Genomic DNA, 25,734 nt, shown 5'->3' on the forward strand with positions numbered 1-25,734 from the left:
ACAAGTTTGACTTGTTACCAACCCCATAAAATCATCTTTATTAAAATTCTTTCTCTGATGCTTTTTGCAACTTCCTGCATTTTACTTGCAGAGCCAAGTCCAGGTGTTTTATTTGCAAAAACATTACTGAGATTATATCATTTCGGGTGCATAGCAATTGGTTATAACTCTGGGTTGGCAAAAAAAATCCATTCTGATCACGAATGAACCCAAAATACTCTCCAGATTTGTTCTAAAAAAATAGCTGGTTAAAAAATAAAAACAAAATTCCCAAAAAATCCTTATCTAATTTTTTCCCCATTTTTTGTTACATTTTGAACTTTCCATACTCTCCATCCAGTTCTACTAAGAAGAAAGTAGCATCCTAGTGGGATAGCGCTTGTGTAATAGTGTCACAGGCAATGAAAACACTCAGGACTGGTCTACACTACGCATTTATACCGAATTTAGCAGCGTTAAACCGAATTAACCCTGCACTCGTCCACACAACAAAGCCCTTTATATCGATATAAAGGGCTCTTACTACCGATTTCTGTACTCCTCCCCGACGAGGGGAGTAGCGCTGAAATCGGTATTGCCATGTCGGATTAGGGTTAGTGTGGCCGCAATTTGACGGTATTGGCATCCGGGCGCTATCCCACAGTGCACCATTGTGACCGCTCTGGAAAGCAATCTGAACTTGGATGCACTGGCCAGGTAGACAGAAAAAGCCCCGCGAACTTTTGAATTTCATTTTCTGTTTGCCCAGCATGGAGCTCTGATCAGCACGGCTGGCGATGCAGTCCCAAATCCAAAAAGAGCTCCAGCATGGACCGTACGGGAGATACTGGATCTGATCGCTGTATGGGGAGACAAATCTGTTCTATCAGAGCTCCGTTACAGAAGACGAATGCCAAAGCATTTGAAAAAATCTCCAGGCTATGACAGACAGAGGCCACAGCAGGGACTCAGCACAGTGCTGCGTGACAAGCATAATGGAAAGCCAAAGAATCAAATGGACGCTCATGGAGGGAGGGAGGGGGAACTGAGGATTCCAGCTATCCCACAGTCCCCACAGTCTCCGAAAAGCATTTGCATTCTTGGCTGAGCTCCCAGTGCCTGAAGGGTCAAAAACATTGTCTCGAGTGGTTCAGGGTGTATGTCGTCAATTTACCCCCTTCCTCCCACCCCTGAAAGAAAAGGGGAAAAAAATCGTTTCTTGCCTTTTTTCAATGTCACCCTATGTCTGCTGCATGCTGCTGGTAGACAGGGTGCTGCAGCGCTGAACAGCAGCATCCCCTCCCCTTCCTTTCCTGATGGCAGATGGCACAAAAGGATTGAAAACCGTCCTCATCATCCCATGAGTGCTCCTGGCTGGCCTCGGTGAAGTCGGCCGGGGGCACCTGGGCAAAACTGGGAATGACTCTTGGTCATTCCCACCAGACGAGGACGTTTTTCAATCCTTTTGCACCATCATAGCAGCTGGAGGCTGAGCTCCATCAGCCCCCCCCCCCCCGACCTTTCATGTCTAATGAAGATTCTGTACTGCCTGGACTATCATAGCAGCTGGAGGCTGCCTCCCCCTCATTTTATCTCACTAAAAAGTCAGTGTTTCTTATTCCTGCATTCTTTCTTTCTTCATCACACAAATGGGGGGACATTGCCACAGTAGCCCAGGAGGGTTGGGGGAGGAGGGAAGCAACGGGTGGGGTTGTTGCAGGGACACCCCCCCAGAATGGCATGCAGCTCATCATTTCTGTGGGATCTCTGGGGCTCTGACCTAGAGCAGCTGTGCTCTCTGGTTCTCTAGTACACTTGCTCCATATTCTAGACAGGAGTGACTCTATTTTTAGACAAAACATAAAGAAGGGAATGACCTGGGGAGTCATTCCCATTTTTGTCCATGCGCCCCCGGCCGACTTCAGGGAGGCCAGCCAGGAGCACCCATGACAGCAGCAGACGATACAAAAGGACTGATAACCATCATCGCCAATTTCCAATTGCAGACGGTGCAAAATGACTGATAAACGTCATCGCCAATTTCCAATAGCAGACGGTGCAAAATGACTGATAAACATCATCGCCAATTTCCAATTGCAGACGGTACAAAAGGACTGATAACCGTCATCTCATCGCCAATTTCCAGTTGCAGATGGTGCTATAGCTGGTAACTGTCTCTGCTACCTTGCAAAGGCAAATGAATGCTGCTGTGTAGCACTGCAGTACCACGTTTGTCAGCAGCATCCAGTACACATACGGTGACAGTGACAAAAGGCTAAACGGGCTCCATGGTTGCCGTGCTATGGCGTCTGCCAGGGCAATCCAGGGAAAAAGGGCGTAAAATGATTGTCTGATGTTGCTTTCACGGAGGAAGGATTGAGTGACGACATTTACCCAGAATCACCCGCAACACTGTTTTGGCCCCATCATGCATTTGGATCTCAACCCAGAATTCCAACGGGCAGGGGAGACTGCGGGAACTATGGGATAGCTATGGGATAGCTACCCACAGTGCAACGCTCCGGAAATCAACACTAGCCTCGTACATGGAGGCACACCGCCAAATTAATGTGCTTAGTGTGGCCGCGTGCACTCGACTTTATACAATCTGTTTTAAAAAAATGGTTTCTGTAAAATCGGAATAATCCCGTAGTGTAGACATACCCTCAGTCTGATTCTGAGCCTGCTTACACCAGTGTACATCAAGACTAAATGTCCAAAGAGTCACATCAGTGTGAAACCAGCAAAAGTGAGCTCAGAAACAAGCCCATCCTGTCTTTCTTGTGATTATATTTAAAGTATATTGTCTAAAATACAGAAATAGAAATGTGGTATCTACAGCATCTGCTTGGACGTGCTTTGCCTTTTGAAATCCCCACTTCTAAGGCTTATGTTCTCTAAGCCAGTATAACTAAGTGCTATATTTTATCGCAAATCTAGATGCTTTGTTGCACAGTCAATTGGCAAATACATAGTCGACCTGTAGGAATCCTACTGACATGAATGGAAGTTCTGAGCCTGGAGTGAATCCAGAAGACTCATCTGAGATCTGCCCTGATTACCAGAGAGATTTCTTCCCCTTGTCTCTAAAGCATGAAAACCCCAGATAGCAATGATATGCCTGTGCAACTGATCAAAAGGGCTGAGGAGAAATATATCATGTTATTACTGCATTGCAAATGTGGCTTTATATTAAATGCATCAGCATTTCTTTCCAAACCCCCCAGTTTCCAGGATTATTTATTTAGGACCAGATTTTGCCACCCTCACTCACATTGAATAGCGCCTTACACTACAAGCTGTTTCACTGAAATCAATGGGATTACTCACTCTGATACCCTGACCTTCAGTAGCCCCCTTCTCCTCAAACAGTCCCATTGGCTGCTTAAAAAGTAAGGGACTATTTACTGTGAGTAAAAAGTATCAGAATCTGGCCCAGAGTAAGATCTAATTCCACCTGAGCAAACTATTTATTCTAGAATGATATTTTACATCCTACAAACTCAGTTCAGGAGTGAATTTATAAAACTACATTAATCGGTTGGTCTTATGTTTTTAAAGAAAGTAAAAAAAATGTTGTTTGCTTGTCACAACTTTTCTTTCAAACTTCCTATTTGTATTCTCCACATGCAGCTCAGAAATATTTCTGACATACAGTAAAAGGAAAATTCACAGAGATCATGACCACATGCTTCCTTTAATGTTATCCTCTCACAAAAAAAAATGATTTAGAAAAAAATTGACCAGCTCTTAATACACAGTGACACAAGAATTCAAACAAACAAATGAATTTTTACATGATCAAGATAAACAGTTTAAAGAGTATCCCTGGTAAGGTAACTTTTTTCTTAGGTGAGATCTCTCAAACTCTCCCATGCACATACTTGTGTGCGGTCACATTTGAGGTCAGTGGGTCTGCTCATAAGAATAATTATGTGCATTGAAGTGAAGGTTTCCATGATCCAGCTCTTTATATTGTATAAGGTTTTATCCAGAGTTCAGTTCTACGATCTCAACAAAGGGACTGTGTTGCACTGAGGGTATTTGCCGCATTGATTTCTATAGGGATTATGTTTGTTTTTCACCAAGCCTGTATCACATAGCCTTCCATTGCCTTTAAATTGGCTCCTCTGTTTAGGGGAGAAGGACGGACTCAAACCTTCCATGTATCTCTGGGGGTTGGTTCAGCATGCTGGAGGGATCAGACCACTCTTGCTGTACAGCAGGAAGCTCCCCCTCGGGCACCAACTAACAAAGGCCTTTGGCTAATTGGCACTATTTAGCCTGTTCGTTAAGAAAACTAGAGACGGGCAATAGGATAAAGTAAAAAACTAACCCCACCCTTCCCCATTCTGTCAAACCAAACATTTTTGGAGGTTCAGAAAGTATGTTTCATTATTTTTTTAGTCTCTCTCTGCACCTGATACTCCTGGGGGAATTCTGCGCACCTGCGCAATGCAGAATTTTGAAGAAATATACGTTGTGCATGCAGAATTTCCTTTCCCCCACAGAAATATGCTGCAGTGGTGCTAGCCGCCACTAGGGGCCACTGGACTTGGCAGATCCCAGCTTGCACATAGAAGACCCTGCTGGAGAGCGGGGGTGGGGTGGGGGGGGGGGGAGCTAGAGGGGTCCTGGCAGCTGCAGTTCCCAGCATGCCCTGAGGGAAGGGGAAGGCGGCCTGCAGGAAACTCCATGCAAACCTGGGACTGAGCATCAGGCTCTTTCTCCCTCTGGATTCCTGGACTCTGGGGGGGAGGGGAGGGAGGGAGATGGGTGTCTGGACAAGGGGGGCTCTGGGGGAAGGGGATGTGGGTATCTGGGCCAGGGGAGCCCCACGGCTGGGCTCTGGGGGGAGTATCTGAGTAGGAGGGGCCCTATGTTGGGCTCTGGGGAGAGGGGGTTCAGGTGTATTGGCTGGGGGGGCCCTGCAGGAGGGCTCCGGGGGTTGCGGGTTTCTGGCCCTCCCTACTAGGCTCTGGCATGGGGAGGGAGGGAGGGGAAGATAAACAGGAACTGGGTTGTCATAACAGTTTCTTTAACTCTCTACTCCTGAGGGAATTTTTGTGTGTGTCTGTATTGTTATAAACATACTTACTGACTGGTATTTTGAAACAAATTACCAAAATAATTGAAACTGGTGTGATTCTGTAGTCTTATTTTGACAAATACAATTTGCAGAATTTTAAAATATTGTGTGCATCATTTTTAAATGTTTTTGCTGCAGAAAGCCCCCAGGAGTAACCTGAGTTCTGGCCAAGACTAGAAGCTGAAATACCAAAATACTACAAGAAAGCCTGTCCTTATGGCATTCTGACCCAGTCTGAAGTAGCAATCTTACAAGAGAGCCTGGTTTCATGAGAGCAGTACCCAAATTTACAGATCCCAGATTTCTGGTTACTAATCTGAACTGAGGGCCAGACAAACTAGTACACTCCATTCCTTTGTGTTGCTCTTTCAACACAAAGCAGCTGCAAACCAGAATTTACTGGCCAGTTAAATGAAGCATCTGGCCTCTTTGCATCACTGGAGCAGTGCAAAGCTATCAGCGAGTACCACTGAGTCTAGACCTGAATCTCCAGGCCTTTGCAGGCTTGCCGGTCGCTGCTGAAAAACATGGGTAAAGAGGCAGTCTCAGAACCATCACTGAATGTTTCCTTTCCTATGTAACATGTCGAGGTCCCAACACCTAACAGTTATTCCCCCCCTCCCAGTACCTTGTTCTTGTCACATTTCTTTAAAGTCCCTGTCTCTCTCAGCTATTTCTTCATATCCCCTTGTCCCCCTTCCTCCCTCTCTCCCGTTTGGTAACTGTAATGATGCTGATACTCACTGGAGAGAAGCTGTCGATGCAGCTGAACTTATCATCCCACTCTCTGCCATCTCAATGGCCTGTTTGATTTCCAGCTTCTTGTACAGAGATACAATGCTGGATTTGGGCTGGTTCTCCCGGATCAGGATTTTCTTTAGATATTTAGTGTCAAACTTTTTAAATCTATGAAACAGAAATGAAAAGCAAATGTAAAAAGGAAAGGAGTCTATCTTCCTCTCTGACAACATCCATCAAATATATATATAATTGGAGGTCGGAAACTGAAGTCAAATTGTAGGCACCCGTGGCCTGCTGAAGGACCAGTGAACAGAAACCTGTTGGAGGACAAAGGGCCTGGCCTACTGGTCCACAGAGATGGTAAATCTACTATACAAAAGAAAGAAACAAGCTGCAATCATCTCAAAAAGAAGGTTGGGTGAGTGTTAGCATATAGCATCGCCACAATTGTACGAAAAGAAAAAAGGGGCCAGTCTTTCATGCTTTTGTACAAATGTTGTATTCTAATAAGGCATAACAGCAGCAGCTGCACTTACAGCAATGCTGGCCTATTCAGCCAGACACCAATAATGTTCTAAATGGCCTAGTAGTTAGGTCCCATTATGTTGCTGATCATTTTAAATCCTGACAATTAGGGGAAAATATATATGTCCTAATATTCTGAATGCCAGAGAAATTGAATGGACTGCAAAATGATGTCTGTATGCACGCTGCACATGATAATATACCACTAATGTGCTGCATACACAAGTTCGAATGTGTGTGTGTGTGTGTGTTGAGGCGTGTATTGGCTTTCAGGCATTAGCTTAACAAAACAGGAGCAGCTCTTATAATTTTTTTTTTCAATGGGGCAGTTTGTTATGGCAGAGAAATGTGCTCTAGAGTGTTATGAAAAGCAGTACAGAGTTCATACAATTTCTTATAATAAGCAACTGTTTTTAATATTTGTTGCTATAACAGAAGACTGTAGGTAGCTCTGCTTTGTTCTGTGAACAAGGATGCTCTGCAGAGCTCTCTAGTCCACAGGAAGTTACCCTGAGTGTTGGTTAACCAAGGTAATCAATTCTTAAAAACATATTACTTAATCTTAATGCAAGGAATACCTTCATTTTTATATGACTCTCATATAAATATTTTCATATGATGTGTTTCTTTAGCCTTTACCGTGACTGAAACAGTAATTTACTAGTAGTATTCATAGACTCCTCCTATCAGGTCTATTGGGTGGATCTGAGAGAAGTGACAGAAATGCAGCTTATCTCAGTTGCAATGCCTTCAACTGTGTCTGTGGCTTCAAATAGGGAATTCTATAGCCTATGCACCATTGTTATCCTCAATATAGTCGCTGGAAGGTCATTTTTAGCCCATTACATATAAATTCTATAGTTCATACATTTATTGAAATGAAGGCCATCTCGCAGGCAGAAAAGATATTTCACCCCCTAAAGGCTTGTGTTACTGCTATACAGCAACCATCTGAGCTTGCAGAGGTATTGGGCAGACTGATGATCATATGTATATCTCCACATTCAGATCTGATAATGGAAAGATTACAAATCAAATGGCAATTTAAAACATCAGGTCAACATCACAAATTGTCTCATCTATCCATTGAAGGTAAATGCTGCTCCCATATAATTCCTTTATTAAGTTAATACAAACATCACTTTTGTGCTCTCTCCTAGATACAGAAGGCAGTATAATTCTGAGACCAGGAAAAAATTACTATTTATTACTTTATTATGAGCTATCTACATTGTCCCATATGTTTGCATGGTGATTTACATTCAAATAAAATGACAGATCCATGCCTCAAGCAGCTTGCAATTTAAAGGGCCACTTTGAAGAATGATAGGCTTACATTTAGGCCTTGTTTGCAGGCTTTCATGGGCATGTAGCATGGGTGTGCATGTCATGCTCCTCCTCTATCATGCTTATCTCCTCCTAGCTTTTGAGGAGGCACAGCAGTGAAACATATATGAATGTTGCACTCCAAAAGATGATTACTCAAGAACTCGGGTTATATTTTAGAACAGGATATGGCGCATACCCCTAACATTTTCATTCTAATCTAACCTTCTGAGAGCACAAAGTGTATTTACCTTTGAGTAGATAAATATGTCACAGCTAAATTACTTTATTAGTACAGACAGTACCAAAACATTCTCACTTGTCTCTCAGTTGATAGTGACTCCAATGCCCACATATATCTTCAATTCCAGCCTTCAAGTGATCCATCATCTAGAGAAAAAAATACAACAAACCAATGGTCATAACATGAAATCAATGTCAAAACAATTCTTAGGTAATCGAAGACCAGATTCTAAGTAATTTAGACACTGATTCAAATTAAACAACTCTTAGAAAATCTAAAATTTTATAAAAATCCAGACAAACTTCCCCATATGCCAATGTCTCTGATCTTTTTATTTTTCCTTAAGATTGTTTGATCTGTACAAGTAAATCTGCTACTAATTACCAGAATTTGCAGGCACCTTGATGTGTTTTCAACCTCAGCAAAAACAGCTTTAAAATTTCCAGTTATGACAGCTCATATCTGACTTCAATATAAAGATAAAAGCACTGAGGTTAATTTCAGAACCAATTAAAGTTAGCTGCTACTAGCATCTACATATGTGGTTAACTTTATACATATAGTAGCAATGGGACTACTTAGGGGTAAATTTAACCACATTTTTAAGTGTTTTGTACAGTTTTGTTAAGCTAGTTTAACGACCTTCCCTCTAGTCTACTTGTACATATTATGGGATGTAAACTTAAAGTAAAATGTTTCAGAAGAAAATAAATCATCTTCCAAAATGATTCAGAGTCTTTCAAAATGAATCCTGAGGTTTTATTCATTTGTAATCAACAAAACAGAGTATCCTGATTTAAAACGTTTCTGTTTTTAGTATGTACTCAAGCTGGTCAAAAGATGGTAGTGGAATGAACCACATCTCTGAACCATTGTTGCTTGGCATAGTATGAGCAGCGGTGGAGACAATGAAGGTGCCTAACTGCAGATTCAGGAAAATGACTCTGCTATTTTACACTCAGTTCATTTTTGGAAATCATTCTTTTCAAGCATAAGGACAAGAAGCATTTTAATGAGAGCTTAGATTTTGCAGAAGTTGATGGCACTTGCTGGGAAAGATGCCTGCTCACTATGGTTGTGCCTACCCTGCAATCAGAGGTGTGACTGCAACATATGTAGACATAATCTAACCTAGCTGGAATAACAATAGCCACTGTATAAGCCCAGCTGGGACCTGGGTATGTAGTTGAGCAGTTAAACCCATGCTGCCCCAGCTTTGCTGCTATTATTATTCCAGCTAGCTAGATCGAAGCTTGCTTGGGTATGTCTATCTGTGCTTCAGTCACACCACTGATCGCAGTGTGGATATACACTATGTGTGAGCTGGTGAGTGGATTTTTCAAACCTGACTTTTTATTGTTCTGATGCTGGGATTTTTCGTAATGGCTACAAAGTGTCAAGGTAGAGAGGCTGGAATCCAATTGCTACATTGTTTCATTGTTGTGCCTTTATAAAAAGTTCCATTCTGTAGTTTTGAAATTATAATGAGGTGGCATGGCATCCATATCCAGAGGATGTCATACATTACTTTACAACAGCTTCTTTGGACTCAAACACCATCCAATATTTTTATTAAGATATTTTGGCTGGGATTTGCAAAGGAGCCTACGGCGCTTATTTGCCCAATGAATTTCAATGGGAACTGGGTGCCTAACTCTCTTGGGCAAATTTGGAACTCCCATTCGTTCTCTTTCTAGGATACAGTTAATCAATAAAGACAACTTACTCGCGCATGAATCTCTTCATTGATGCACTCTTTCTTGTTAGTCTTTTTAACATCTAGATACTTGACCAGTGGACCAATTGTGATTCCCTGTATTTAGAAAAATGAGTGAGAAAGTTAATTATTGTTTGAAACAAGCAGATAAAAGGCAAAAGATGAAGTGACTATTTTTTATTTGATCACTGTGTCTAGAATATAGGGCTTATTTGTTATTAGTTGGGCTGGTTGGAAAATGGAGCGGGAAGTGGGGGGGAAGTTCTGAAAAAAACGTTTCCTTTTTTTTAAAATCAGAATTAGATTTTCATCAGCATTTTCTAACCAACTGTAAGAATTAGTTTCTGTAAACTACCCGGCCTGCTAACCACTCATACTAAACTAATGGTTTAATAATTACTAATAATTATTAATAATATTATTAATACTTTTATTAATAACTATTAACATTAAATTAAATTAAATTTCATTCCAGAGGGAAAAATAGTTTCAACAATATGAAAGCATCCTGTTTGACATTTTTTGAAAGAAATGTTTTGATTTTTAAAACTTTTGATTTCATTTTAAAAACTGTATAATATAATGTAATATAATAGTTTAAAAGACTATATCAAAATAAAATGATTCACCCCAAACACATTTTTTTCAAGATTTTCATTTGTAGAGAATTTCTAAATTGTGGGGTTTCATTCCTAATCAGAACAAAGACAAATGTTGAAATCACAAACTCCTTCACAAAATGGAATTTCCATCCTGCATAGCCCTAGTTATGACACAAAAGGGGAACAACTACTCTTGTATATCAGACTACAAGGTGAAGTAAAAAATTGGAACATAATTTTCAGAGGAATTTTAAGGAAATCTGTTTTTAAATACTTCCAGTGGTGAAGTTACTAAATATTTAACCGAAAGTATAAGAAAAAATTAATTATCCAGCAAAGGGTTATTGCGTTACATCTGGAGACTCTATCCAGCAACTAAAGTATCAAATAGAAGGATTTAATCCTGATTTAAGTGCAAATCTCAGTGCAAGCTTAACTATGAAGCCTCTAGGCATCGCTGTTGTATGAAATGAACCCATTATGAAACCTGCTTACCTGAATGAACACAGTGAAATATATAACTACAAGAGTAGCCGTAATGAACATGTGCTTTCTAGGGAAGAGATACATAGGAAGCAAAAATGCAAGAGAGAAACTACTGGCTCCTCGAAGGCCACTGTAGGCAATAATGAGCTGGTCTTTAACGGTGAAGGGATAAGTCCGAAACTTGTTGCTGATATAAAAGAGAGCAAACACACCTAGGAGGGAGGAAAAACTATTGTTAACCAAGTAACAAAGAAAAATACTTTAAGTGCAACAGCATCTTTAGCCTTTAAGCCAGGAACACTGTTTTCTTTGCAGTTGTGGGTGCTTGTAACTTCTTTTCTGGTCATTCGTTGAGGCTATTTTCAACTATACTATAAATGTGATGCCTATGAGAAATTTTAACACAATATTCTAATGTAGGTTTCTAAATGTTTTGTGTTTTAACTTTGCTGAGTAGGATCAGAAGATGAGCTAAGTGATATTATCCACCACCATTTGTATTTTAGACAGGCCTTCCACTGAGGTGATCTGAAGATATCCTAGATAAGAGCTCTTCCTGCTTTTTCCCCTATAATATTCTTTCAAGCTTTTCTTCTTCCCTTTCACTCCAATGCATTTTGGTTCCCTTCTAAGTTACTCCAGACATTTTCCCACACAGTAGAAGACCAGTGTGTTTGAACAGTGCTTGAACAGTTTTGACAGTTGCATATAATAAAATAATAATAATAATAATACTATGTCTTTATGTAGTGCTTTTTCATTAGTAGTTCAGTATCAATAATCTTAGTTTACAGAAGGGGAAACTGAGTAACAGAGGGGTGGAAAGACATACCAAAGATCACCCAGCAAACCAAGGGCAGATCTGGGAATAGAGTCCAGGACTCCTGAGTCGCAGTCCAGTGCTCTTCACTGACTCCCTTTAAAGGCATTCGGTAACAAAACAGCTGCTTAATTCTCCTGATTTGTTTTGCTTTTAATTAAAGGTAAAACTAATGTGACAGCCTATATGACGGAGATGACCCTTGCGGTCCCTTCTAACCCTATGGTTCTATGATTTTATGTGGCTGGGTGTGGACTGCAGCTTCTGCCTACCGTATATTTAGTTGCTTGTTTTTTTCCATTACCCTCTTGGGTCCTTTTCCAAAAGCTTTATTTTCTTAATGAAATGCCCTTGTATCTACGTTTCATACGAGCACCGTGACTGATGTAAATAATGAACTGTTATAATTAGAAAAAATCCATTTTATATATCAACCCTATAACAAGCTTATTGGATTATTCTTTGGTGGGCCTCGTAACACTACAAAGGTTGCGTGGCACTTCCCATTATGAGATCCTGTTTTCTGTTGCTTTTAGCTTTGTCAAACTGAAGTTTTCCATGCTGGGCATCTGACTCAGGCTGACAGGTGACCTTTATTTGAAAAGCTCTAAAAAACCCCATGCTTTGGAACAGGGACTTGAAATTTGGTAGGGAGGTGGCCTTTGTGCCAGGGATGTGCCTTTTGCTGTACCCATTAAAAATTGTTCACATGTGGCCAAGTTATAAGACTGTAAAATCTCAGTTTGCACATGCTCAGTATAGACTTCTTCATCTTCCCCCTTAAACTGTCCTAGGATTCCATCCTCACCGAGCACGCTCCAGCCTCTCACAGCTCCTAGCATTGAGCAGACTGCATGGACCATCCTCTCACTATTAGTCCATCCTCTCACTATTCCAATGTGTGACCAGGCTGTGCCTGCACCATCCCCACAGAGATAATGAGCATGCTACGGGACCAGGGCTACAGGAGCAAAGCTGGAATTTCCCTATAGTGGCTAAACCCAGCTGCTCCTAGGGTGAGGCCAGGCAGTGGAACTGAGAGCACAGAGCCTGTCTCTCCTGTGGTCTCTACGCCCCCCGCCCCCTTGCTGGCACCAACGCAGTGCAGAGAAGAAAGCCACCTGATTTGAATGCAGAAGGGACAAAAGCTGAATTGAGGAGGGAGAGGAGCAGATGGAGACAAGGAGACTAAAGAGGAGGAGAAAAACTGGGAACATCTGGGCAAGGAGAGAGGGAGAAAGTCTTCTTGCCCAACCAATCCCAGCCTATGACTAGGAGCCTGGGACAGTGATTCAGTGAAAGCAGCTGGGGCAGAGAGGCTGGGACTCAGTTGGCTGCGAGGGAGGAACACTGAGGCTGCATGAGGAGCTGCAGACAGGGGAGGAGACTGGGACTGGCTGGGCAAGGAGACTGGGATCAGATGTAGGGAAGGACAGAAACTGGGAGTGGACGGGGATCTTGGGGCTTAGTCAGCAAGTTGTGAGGTGGAGACTAGAACTCAATGGGAAACATGACATACGATGAGAAGCCTGAAGAGAGGAGAATGGAGTGGGAGAAGGAGCCGGGGGTGACAAAGAGACAAAATTGGGATGGGGACAGGTCAGTGGGGATGGAGCAGGAGGGGTCACACTTAAGAGCAGAGGGCAGAATAGTCTTTACCCACTAGCACACACTCCCCTCCAGAGTCTGGAAGATCCCCAAGATTCACCATTTCTCTACTGCCAGCAAATATCTGTGAAACCCACTGGCAAAATCTTATACCCCTCTACTGCAGGGCCACATAGAGAATGTCAACCTACCATTGCTATCAGTTATTCCATTAGCTGAAGTGGCAGAGGTTTGTGAGGTGAATCAAAAGGTTCCAACCTGGCTGATGACCACGTGAGTGCCAATATGATGGAATTTCTGTTTTTTCAGTTTGCTTTATTTAAAAAACGTAGATAACTGCACACTAAAATCATGCATTAAGGTTGCAAAGTCAAGTACTCAGAAATTAAGAAATGCCAGAATTAAGGTTGCCTCTGCAACCTTAATTTGCCCCCTTCTGCATATGCATTATGGTACAATCTTTAATTCCATGACACTTACTTTAATTACATGACCATAGGAGCCCTGTTTCATTCAGTGATATATAAATAAATTCAAATAAGGAATAATCGTGTCTGAATGCAATGTACTTACTGACTAGTTGTTTTGGGAATTGTATACAATTAGTAGTAACGCTTAAATTTACTTGATAAAAACACTGTGCCCAATCCTAGGATCTGGCTGGTTCAGGACCAGAGGGCATGGGGCAAAGTTGGCTGCATGCTACCTCTCCACTTCCCCAATCCTGGGGTACCAGGAGCCAATTCAATTACCATAATATGTCAGAGCAGCCTCAGGGCTGGGTTACTAGCCAGGGATCATGAGTGTTCTGCCACACCTTTTCCATTTTACCATTGACCAGCTCACCCTAACCCCTGGAGAGCTTGGGAAGGGCTGGGGTAAAGCTGGTTAAGCCAGTTTTACCTCACCTGGAGATTTCCTTCACCCATGCCATCCAAGCCAAGAGAAAGGCTTTACAGGAGTGGTGCCAAAGGGCCAGGATCTGGATTCACAGTATATAGAACTTTATCTACTTTAAGAATAAATTTAAATAGCTAATATTCTCTCATTAAAATTGCAGAGAAATGTTCAAATTGCCAAAAATAGATAAGGAACGGATCTCGTTCTATTGGTAAATTAACCACATTCTAAAATGTAACCATTATGAAGCCCACTTACCTGAATAAACACAAAAATAACATATGGCCAGCCTAAATATCAACATAATGATGGAAATGTTTAATTTTACTTAAAAGTTTCCTTCTCACTGAATCACAAAATCCAGCTTCAGGTATTGACCTTTGGGTTGTTGTTTCCACCCTCCCCCACCAGTTCAGTACTAGTATTTGTGAAATTACCTGGTCAGTAAGACCCACCTATTAAACTCATTATTAGACAGGTTAGACAAGTCAGCACTACATTTCCTAGCCTACTTTTGCACTGATTACTTTCAAAGCAGGGCTGCCCGGGAGGTGGGAGGGGGGGCAAGAGGGGCAATTTGCCCCAGGCTCCGGGCCCCACAGGGGCCCCCACAAGAGTTTTTGGGGCCCCTGGAGCTGGGTCCTTTACTCGCTCTGGGGGCCCCAGAAAACTCTCATGGGGCCTGGGCCCCCAGAGCTTCTTCCGCTCCGGGTCTTCGGTGGCAATTCGGCGGTGGGGGACCCCTGAATCCTGTGGGCGGCCCTGTTTCAAAGACGCAGAGCACCACATCTACCCAGGCTGGCTATGTTAAAATGCAGTTATTTGCCTCTTACTTAGCGCACGCCAAATCAAGCAGAAGAGCAGAGTGAAGGAAACAAAGGCCCAGTTCCACTCGTGGTTCCTTCCAACTGTGGACACTCCCATGAACACGAAAATCAGGGTCTCGCTGACACTGCTCAGCATCTTCATGAAGTACTTTATGGTTGTGTAGGAATTCTGGGAAACATTCTCCTCCACATATTTTTTCATAGTCACTGCACATGCCGTCATCCTGTTCATTTGGAAACACCATGCAAAGCATTAGGTATTGGCAATGGTCATCTGTGTTTATCATCTTAAAAGAGAAAGGCTCCTCTAACCACTCCTGCTTAAAGACTAGCTGAATCCAGACTGTCTGCTCATCTCCTTATTTGAACCCACACATGGGCCAGATTCTGAGACCTTTCCTCATGCAATATCTTCATCCTTAATTGAGCCATTGATTTCAATGGGACTACCTGAGGAGTAATGGACCATGTAATGGTATGGACATTGCATCTGGCCCTATGTGTGTATCCCATATAGAGGAGAAGAAAAGGAGCCAGAGTTTGCCAACCTTACTCAAAGTGAGTCTGGTTCAAAGTCATGTTTGTTTTGAATGCATAACAAATACGAATAAAGGGGCAAACGCATGGCTTTGCCACCAGCACCAACCAAAGAATAATGCATTGTCGTGCTGCCCTGGGAGCAGACCAATCAGTGCCACACTCTGCCTCCCAGTAACCCCTCACTCTGGTGTGGCAAAGGAGGAACCCTGCATCAGCCCTATGCCTGGCACAGAGTGTTCCCCTACACACCGGCTAGCCAGCATATTAGGGGGTGGAGACCTAGCTCCCATAATTCTCCACCCCTCCCTGCTCACTGCTGTCCATAAGCATCGCAGGAGGAAATGCAGCAACAGCCATGCAGAGGCTGCTCTTTCCCTTCATAGCGATCCAGCTTGCACGGGGCAGCGAAGGGACACCTGACAGCTCCTTACTTCTCTGCTTGGCTGCAGGAACCAGGCCACTATCTGGCCCTAACATATCAGTCAATGATGTGGGCAAGGCAGTGATACTATTACTCATACTAAATAGCACCTTGCTCTCAGAGTGAAGATAATGAGACTTCTGACTTCTTATGGAGTAAGGGACAGTAGAACCTCAGAGTTCAGAACACCTTCTTCCAACTGAAAAAGCAAATACTGTACAGTACGGTGTTAGAGGTAAACTACTAAAAAAATTAAGGGAAAGCAGCATTTTTCTTCTGCATAATAAAGGTTCAAAGCTGTATTAAGTCAATGTTCAGTTGTAAACTTTTGAAAGAACAACCATACTGTTTTGTTCAGAGTTACAAACATTTCAGTTACGAACAACCTCCATTCCCGAGGTGTTCATAACTCTGAGGTTCTCCTGTACTTCCTAGCATGAGTAGGAATATCCTACTGCATGGCAGATTTTGTATTCTCTGTTAAATCAGCAGTCAGGCATTTTCCCAAAGCTTCTTTATTTCCGTCATGTTCTCCACAGCTTAAAGGAAACTGTACGTAAATAGGCAGGTTGAATGCTAAACTGATAGATAGCCCAGTATGTCACCTAGCTGGTTTCCATCTATAATATTTTAGTCCTATCAGCCTTCTACATGGCAATAGTTTTCTAATCTTGTGTGCTCAGAATATTCTGAGTGCTCCTCAAGTCTCCCATTCATTCCACCTAGACAAAGCTACAGGGTGTTCTGGAGGAACAGACACATTTGGCAGGTCCAAGGACATTCTAAGACAAGATCAATAGACATTAATGTTTAATACTGTTGACTATTCAAGATATATGCATAATAAATTTTCATAACCCAAGTGGAAAATGAATGAATTCATCAATAATTCAATGGTGCAACAGTAAGTTCCCATCACTAAAATAAGCAATAATATATTTAATAGGCTAATAAGAAGAGTAAACCCTGATTATATTAATATTATTCTATTACTAATAATTTCAATAAGCTAATGACAATAAGAAGCATGTGAAATAAAGTTCTATATATTTTAAAATAATGAATATTCACAGGGGTGGTTTGTAAGGTACAGGAAGATTGATCAAATCTATAACTGATTAATAAATTAGTATTCAGCTCTGATAGGACCTGATCTTGAAGTCAATGAGAGGTTTGCCAATTACGTATATACCATATATTAGTGGGCAAAACATGGTCCAGGATCTGGGTCACTTTGCAATGGGTGTAAATAGCTACACAAGGTATAAAACAGTGGAGAACAGGATTAGAATCATATATACTCTAATAATTAGATTGGATTAAGAAGCATTTAAATATTGCATTATAAATGTACTTAGAGTATGAGGATAGGTGCTTTATATATGTATCTAATTAAACAATTGGGTTAAATTTTCAAACACAGGTACCTCAGGTGATCCTGCAAGGTATGTGTGCATACAACTCCATCTTTGCACAGAGACTGTAAACTGGTGTTTGTGAACAAATCAGGGTCTGAGACATGCAGTGAGAGCTAATGTAACATTTTTGCACTCATAATGGCAGTACACTTTTTTATGCATGTGCAATGTATTGTAGGCGCCCACGTTCAAACATTTGTCCCCATTATGTGAGAATCCCCCCTGGAGGTAGCCTGCACTCATTCTGGGGCACCAGGCTCAGTGAAGTCCCATCCCCAGCTCAGTCATGTGAGCTCAGGGCAGGAAAAAAAAAACCTGGTGTTGCCAGACCAGGAGTCAGAGATTGGACTAAGCACCAGCCAGCAGAATTATCTATAGGACTGAGGATGTCACCAGACTTCCACTTCTTCAGTTTTTACTTTAGTATTCTTTCCTCTCCATTGATTGGCTATTTGCTCCAACTCCCTCCCACATCCTCGCCTCACATTCCCTTTGCTGTGCCTCACTGTCTCTGCCCTCCATGCGCCTCTCCATTCCTCCCTCCATCCTTTCACTCTTCTTTCCTATCCCTGTCCCCCTTGTCATCCTCCCATCAATGTCCTCTCTCTCTCTCTCTCTCTCTCTCTCTTTTCCTTGGTGTTTACTGTAAATTATAGTCCTTTTTGACCTTCCCTCTTCATCTCACACCTGTACATTCATAACACATTTGGGACCAGCCATAGAACTATTTCAAGGTTACTGTATGAAGTGTCTGGCCTTTAATCAATGGCACCGTTGCTCTTTACAGAGCATGGTGTATGCACCGATGAGTTCTCTGAGGGACGCTGAGTCCAGTGAGCAAGTCACAGTCTCATCCACAGGTAAGGCACACCAACGTATTAGCAATGCTCTGAATCCGAGCAGCAGATTCCTTCCTCCTCTAACGCCAGTCATCACAAAGATTGATCCAGTCCTCCTTGCAATGCCTCGCTCCATCAACAAGCTGATTCGGTCAACCAGTGCATTCTGCACTCCTTTCCCAGTCATTCAAAGAGATTCCAAGGATACTAAGTCATCTTTGCAAACATCCCGAAATCTGCGTAGTGGTCCACCTCTCTTTCTAGACTCTTTGTGAGCCTTCGCTCTTTGGGATCCTGTAATCTGGCATTCACTTGACATGTCCACGTCTTTTCTTACTGATCAACATTCCCATGAATGACATATCAGCACGATTTAATACTTCCACATTTATCACCCTGTCTTGGCTTTTTAATGTGCATGTGTTTGTTTAATGCTTCTGAGTTTTATATTTGGGCCAGATTTAGTTCCAAGTTACACAAAATTAATTTAGGTGTAATTCCACTTAAATCAGTGCAGCTCAATTGATATACATTGCTGTAGCTGAGAGCAAGATCTGGTCTATTAGTCTTTGTTCTTTTGATATTAACAATGTTGTATATAACTACATCCCTCTAATAACATTATTGGGAAGCCACATAGAAATAAATATTAGAGCATAAGTTGGCCTGGTATCAGATCATGCTGCTATATCAGCAGCCCAAGTTGCACATTTAGGCCCATAAAGAATAACAACTGAAAAAAATAGGACGGGGGCAGCAGAAATCATTATACTAATCCCAAGCAAGACACCTTGTCAAGAATGGAATGGAATTCCACCCGGGACGCATTTGAAAATTCTTATTTGATACTCACGCCAGAATGCCTGAGATGTAGAGGGTTTCAGCAGACAAATATGACAAATAGCTGAACATGAAGACAAGCAGTGGCTCAATGGCAGAAATGTTCTGTGTAAATCGAGTCATGAATGCTGAAACAAATCCAAACACAATGCCAAATAGCACTCCGCCTAGTCCTACTACAAAGAAACGAGCAAATCCAGCAAGAACATCAATAGGTTCAATCTCTTCGTATCGGTGCATCTGGGTGAAGGCGATAAATATGTTATATAACACCTGTATGCAAAAATAATAGCAAATTAGAAATCTTTCAAAACTAGATTTTTCTCAATATTTTTAGTGGTATGTGCCACACACTGTATTCTAATCATATTGCTTAGCAAAATTGTAGTTTAAATCTGAACATCTCCTTAAGAGGCCCCATAATTATCTACCTGGCTGGGATCCTAAAACTAGTGAAGAAATGGTACAAAATGCCAGTCAATGTGTCATATTCATCATGTAAAAACAGTAAGACAGTTAGCCTGAGACACCCCATGTGTGTGATATATGGAATGTATGATGTTTTCAGAAAGTACATGACGCCTCAGACACCATAAAATGTGTAGCAAAGAAGGTGTTCAGAAGCACTGTGATGGGTGAAAATGTAAGAACTTAAGAATCAAACCAAATCAAATCTAATAGAATAGAATAGAAGCTAAGCAACTCCAGCTTCATACTGGTGATAGATAAACACTCAACTCATGGTTCAATATGCAATTGTTGTTATTAAATATAATAGAACTCTTATATAATCAATTTTTTATTACCTTGCCCTAATAATATAGTAATTGCAGTCTGTTGTGTGATGGCTATTGATAAATTTGTACAGTGGATTTGTAAAAATGTCAAAAGGACATTGTCAAGGAACTTTTCAAAAGTTTGAAAATACTTCTTTTTATTCACTTATACTGGCCTTGTGGAGCTCGCTGGAAATTGAAATCTATTCCACTATTGTTATATCATTTTTATATTACAGATAACTAAAGTAACAGCAGCTGCAGTACAATTCTGCTATTGGTGAAGGGGTTATTCAGTCTCCAGGCTTATTCATTCTTGGACCTCTCTTTTGAAATTGTCACAGAGATTCCAGTTGTGTCAAGGACAATCATCTTCTTGGAACTGGATTGAAGTCATCAATTCCCCGAACCATCCAATTCCCTATATATCGCACATTAAATGACATAGCAGTCATTCTCAAGGTAGGCACTACAAACCTATTAGTGATTTGACCTTTTAAAGTGTGTAAATAGCTAATTAAATTATTTATTTTGGTTAAGGAGCTTGAAATACTGAAAAAACATTGTGAGGTTAGGTAGTAGATTATGCTCAGCACATTACACACTGGGTCTGATTTTTATTAAATATAGGCCAGATGCTTAATTATCATGCTTTTGTTATGAATAATTTCTACTCTGAAAAATGCATGATAAAAATCTCCTTTGGGATTTTCCATTTTCATCCACTTATCAAATGGCAACTGAAGTGTTCAGCAGGGCAGCATGAAGGTATTGATTAAAAATATGTAAGAGTTTTTGACTACTAGCTGACAATCAATCCTATTGTACCTGTTATCAATAAATATCAGTCATACCAGATTCACTTCCAGGTTTTAAAAGTCAGTTTGGAAAAGTCTAAAGTCACAAATTTGCCACAATTTTTGCTACTGATAGCATTAGTCCCTAACACTGTCCTGTTTAAAACAAGCCAAAAAGGCTTCACATATCTGGTGTTCTTTAGTTTTTTTTCTTTGCCTAACTACTTTTAGAAGGCTATTTAATGAGATTAAAGGAGATATTTGCTGGTCATAGGCTTCAACTCATTAAAGACAGTAATTACCCCTCAGATATTATCTAGCTTTAATTGCTTCCTAGGAACATTTAACCTTGAGCTGTCATACAGTAGATTCTCAGGGATGCTCATTGTTACTAGGTGACAGGAAACACACAATAAAATGTTCTAAATGGCAGCTTCCTACAAATAAGGGTGATCCACTTTTCCAAACTGCGAAGTGTGGAACTGTGCTTCTCAGTAGCAGACCACTGAAGACTGGATACGCGTACACATGCATAGTTACCGTACAGTACTTGAGCCACCGCAGTTGTTTTCTAACTGCTCCCCATTCCTTGTTGATGACACCCTGTCTCCAGCATAGATTTTGGAAAGTGGGCAGTTGGTACCCGGCTGCTGACTGAGCACTATTGAGTTTAGAGCTGGGCAGACTATTTTCAGGGAATAACTTCTAGCATTTAGCCCTTTTTCCTGTTCCTGAATTGTCCATTGTCACACAACATCACAATTTCCATGAGTGTGTTCGTTGTGTGCATTCATTACTAAATGCTTAATGCAAAAGTATTTCAGCCATGGATTACTCACTAATTATGCACTATGAGTATTTGCTAGTCACTTAAGTCACATGGCATTGTTTCTGTTCCATAAATGGATTACCATAATTCTTTTAGTGGCAGGAAGGCCTGAATCAGCCTCTGGTGCTTTGATTCACTCAGAGAGAAGGCAGAGGCATTTTATGGAGAGGTAGCAGGTCTTATTTTAGGAATTTTTAAACCTGGTGGTTTGGGCTTTTGCGCAAAACCATTATATTCTAGCTAAACACCTGGAGGCTGTATTTTAAAATACCTAGCTTCTTTTTGACTGAAGGCAAAGACATAAACTACTAAACGCAAGATTAACTAGCACTTTACATAAGATTTTACAAATGATTTCCTTTGTCATGTTCACAAAACAAAATTGGCTTTGTGTGCTGTCTTATTTGTGATAAGGCAGAGCAACATTCTTCCTAGTATTGAAGAATTGCCACTTTTAGGTCTGTTATTATACAGAGAGATTGAAGTGTTCTCCTACTGGTTTTTGAATGTTATGATTCCTGATGCAGATCAGACTACCAAGGCTGCTGCATATTCCTTCCATTCTGAGGGAAGGGCAAACCCGGCAATGAGCTTACATTGGTCAGGCTTCTGACTAGTACAGGACAGTACAGTTCTGGGGTGCAAACCTAGGGAGCTGGGGGGAATTGGCTGGAGATTCCCTAATGATGGCTCATGAATGGCTGGGAGATCATTCATGTAACTCAGTTGGGTGTGTCCCTGCCTGTGGATATCTGGGTAAGTGCAGTGTCTGTCAGAGGCTTGTAGCTTGACATCAGCATCACAGTGTGAGAGACAACCCAAGCTGGTGGGTTTGGAGGGCTCAGCAGTCCCAAAGTCCAGGTTGCACCCATGGGATCCCATCACAGTGAGTAGAAGATATTTTATATTATATTGCAGTTTTCCTTTAAGACATCAATCAGATATTACATTTATATTCTTTGATTAAAAGAAATATCGTAAGGATTTTGTTTGATAGAGGTTTTGAGGACGGTTGAGGGTATTTGGAGAGTACTATTGGTAAAAAGCGGCTTGTCTACTGTTTTGAGTTATTAAATGTTTTAATTTATTGACTGAGTTAATTTATTACCAGAGTATGGCTCTTACGTTGTGGTGTGGTCATCGCTATGTGATTATAAGTTTAATTAAGTGTCATGTTAGGTAGCCTACAGCTTTTTGTAGGGTGTTCTTGTTGGTGTCTACATTAGGGTTGGCAAGCCAGTCAATTGACTGGTCAAATAATGTAATTGACCTGTCAATTGACTGCCTATTATTTGACCTTGGTCAAATATTGTCAAATATTCCAGCAAGAATTCCCAGGTGCAGGTGGAAGCTTATCTGTTTGGTTGCATCACAGTGCCATTTTTTCTTTTTCTAGTACATTTTTTCATTGTGTTTTGCACATCTCTGTGTTAAAATAACTCAGGCAAGGAACTTGTTTTTTGTGATTAGGCCTAAGTATCTATCTAAGGAAAAGCTTCCTGGAGCACATAAAGTCTTATTCTTTTTGATTACTGTTCTAATAAATCAGTGCTTTAAAATGTTTGACCATTTTTGTATTATTTGACCGGTTAATTGACCAATAATTTTTGAACCAGTCACAAATGCCCAAACCTACTCTAAGTCTAAATAATTTTTAAAAAATGATTCTCAAACTTTTCAAACTTTTTGGCACAGTGCAACACAAGAGTAACTTGAAAGGGTGATTTTTCTGTGTTCCAGTGGCTGCATCTGAGTAGACACTTGTATTATTCTGAAATCAAAATATATTATTCATTGAATCTTTACCTACATGATACATTATGTATATAGCTCATTTATATTCATTGACTTTACCTCCCCACTCTCTGTAGACACAATTATGTTGCTAATATGCAGCTCATAGCAAGCAGTAGAAGAACTGGCTGATGGAAGTCTTGAACTTTCTCATGCAAAGAGTTCTTGTGAAGGTAATGGTACAACTTGAATGGGTAAAGTGACCATGATTTGGCCTGCAGTCACTTAAATAGGAATATTTTCCAAACCATTATTCCAATTCCACAGATTTTTAGGGATTTTTTTCCACTAATCAATTTTATATATATTTCTACATTAAATATCAAATATTTACATAAGAAATGGCAATATACATAAGGAATGTACATACAGATTTAAGTAGCAAGGATTTATCACATGCATCATTAACTTTAAAATCTTTTCATCCTGACTGGGGAATCAGGAGCCTGTGATCATTTCATAACAATTAGGTCTCAAGAGATCAAATTAGTATCCTCCTCTCCCTTTTTTAAATCACTCCTAAAATACCATGGGCTATGAAGACTTTCAACAATGAACTCTGCAAGAGTCTTCCAACACATCAAATTTCCAGTAGCACTTGATGTTCAAGCAGTGTGTGAATTGTTTTTGACTGTGTTCTGGACTCCTGTGTTTTAGATTCTAAAAGGACCCAAAGCATTTAATAAGACCATGCTTGAATTTTAGCTCAGTTAGTCCTATTGATTTCAGTGGGACAACTTGTATGCTTAAGTTAAGCAGGTACAGAAGAGTTTTGCTAGATCAGGGCCAGAATTGCCAGATAAGGCCAGAATTTCAAAAGTGACTAGTGATTCTGGATGCCTCATGTTTTGGCAGAGCTGGTTGAAAACCAGGGAAAGAATTTCACAAATACGTCCCTTTTTGTTATAAAAAATCAGGTTTTGTTTATTTTTCTTCCAATAACACTTTTGAGTCAGCTTGACAGACCTTAAAGGAATTGATTCTCAGAAAGAGATGAGCATCTGCCCTCTGAAAATCAGGCCCTTTTTAAATTGTCTCAATTTGGGCACCCAAAAATTGAGACACCCAAAATCACTAGTCTTCTTTGGAAATCTTGGCCAGAATTCTTTGAAGCAGAACCATTTCTTTTATTTGCTTGTACAATACCAAGAAAATTCTCGGCACTTAGGGTCTGAACCTGCATCACTGATTCAATTATTGTGTGGCCATTTGCATCAGTGGGAGCAGGATCAGAGTTTACTGAATAAGAAATACAAGACATGATTCTCCTCTCACTTCCAGCAGTGCTATAAGCAGTGGATTTTTTTTAATGAATTACTCCAGTGTTTACCATCCGGATGTGTTATGTGAGTACAGTGCCTAGCACTGATCCCTGATTAGAGCCTCTAGCCACCAGTGAAATATACACATTATCATAATCATCAATCAATCAATAACAAATAAATTAGAGTGACCAGATAGCAAGTGTGAAAAATCAGAACAGGAGGTGGGGGGGTAATAGGCACTTGTATAGGAAAAATCCCCAAATATCAGGACCGTCCCTATAAAATTGAGACATCTGGTCACCCTAAAATAAATGCATTTCCAGTGGAGTTCCTTCTGTTTCTCCTCTACAGCCAACTCTGCCTCTGCAATGTGAGGAAAAAATGAACAGCAAACGCAAACTCACCACAGTAATTCCATCATTTAGCAAAGACTCTCCAAATATCATCATGTAAAGCTGCTCATTAACAGAGGCCTCTTCAAAAACAGCTAGTGCTGCCACGGGATCCACAGCTGAAATCAGGCTGCCAAAGAGCAAGTTCTGCAGCAGGTTAACATCCGTGAGACCAAAGGCTTCGATCTGGCAGATCCCATAGAGAGACAGTCCGATGCCAAAGGCATTGAGGAGGGATCCCAGTACAGACCACCACAGGATGGACACAAAATTTTCAAAAAAGGGGCGAGTAGGCATAAAGTACCCCTCCTCAAGGACAATGGGTGGGAGGAGATACAGGAAGTAAATGTTAGTAGTCATAACTGGTGGGGATTTGTGATCAGTGCCAAAAATGATTGCTCCAACCAGTGCCCCGATAACTATCAGAAGGCAGCATTCCGGCATGAGGCTTGGCAGTCGGTGGTAGAGATGGAAACCTTGAATAAAACATGGGGAAATGAGCTGAGTTAAAAAGGTTTTCATGCTGCCATATTTCCAATTCTTCCTGACTCTGGACAGATGTTTCCCCAACTTGCAATATGTTGCACTGAGAAGGCCAAGTTCTACCCTCGGTCACACTAACATAGATCCGTACAACAGTGGGGGTCTAGCCCCAAGTCTTTCCGGTACCCCGAACGCATTAAAAATCTCTTGGGTTTTTTTGGTTGTTTTGGTTTTTTTACAAAAATAGCAATTTTTATGACCATGGTGTCACTATTTTCCATTTCTGATGTGAACAATTTACAACCATAGAAGTGAGATAGTAGCCAATGAACTATATGCAGGTAATTCCATATTGTACAGTCTGGGGTTTCTTGCCCCTTTTCCTCTGAAATATCTTGTTCTGTTCACTGACAGAGACAGAAGATTGGATTAGTTGGGCTATGTGTCTAGTACTGTAATTCCTACATATGTGGAAC

At 41.0% G+C, this 25,734-nt stretch overlaps 1 protein-coding gene and 1 long non-coding RNA gene across 2 annotated transcripts in view; one reads left to right on the forward strand and one right to left on the reverse strand.

The window, feature by feature from the left end:
- Positions 1-25,734, reverse strand: part of SLC9A4 (solute carrier family 9 member A4) — a 50,455-nt gene that overhangs the window by 11,604 nt on the left and 13,117 nt on the right. Inside the window, exons 2-8 of the mRNA XM_039494615.1 lie at positions 24,788-25,251; positions 18,936-19,195; positions 14,871-15,088; positions 10,719-10,921; positions 9,631-9,717; positions 7,980-8,050; positions 5,813-5,974 (exon numbers count right to left, since the gene is read on the reverse strand). Coding sequence (XP_039350549.1) covers positions 5,813-5,974; positions 7,980-8,050; positions 9,631-9,717; positions 10,719-10,921; positions 14,871-15,088; positions 18,936-19,195; positions 24,788-25,251 — 1,465 coding nt within the window. The remainder of the gene's footprint in view (positions 1-5,812; positions 5,975-7,979; positions 8,051-9,630; positions 9,718-10,718; positions 10,922-14,870; positions 15,089-18,935; positions 19,196-24,787; positions 25,252-25,734) is intronic.
- Positions 20,026-25,362, forward strand: LOC120374641. The gene is made up of 3 exons (XR_005586188.1): positions 20,026-20,160; positions 23,196-23,291; positions 24,735-25,362. It is a non-coding gene; the product is annotated as an uncharacterized LOC120374641 (long non-coding RNA).

The sequence above is a fragment of the Mauremys reevesii genome, linkage group 1 (genome assembly GCF_016161935.1).
Source record: "Mauremys reevesii isolate NIE-2019 linkage group 1, ASM1616193v1, whole genome shotgun sequence".
NCBI lineage: Eukaryota > Metazoa > Chordata > Testudines > Geoemydidae > Mauremys > Mauremys reevesii.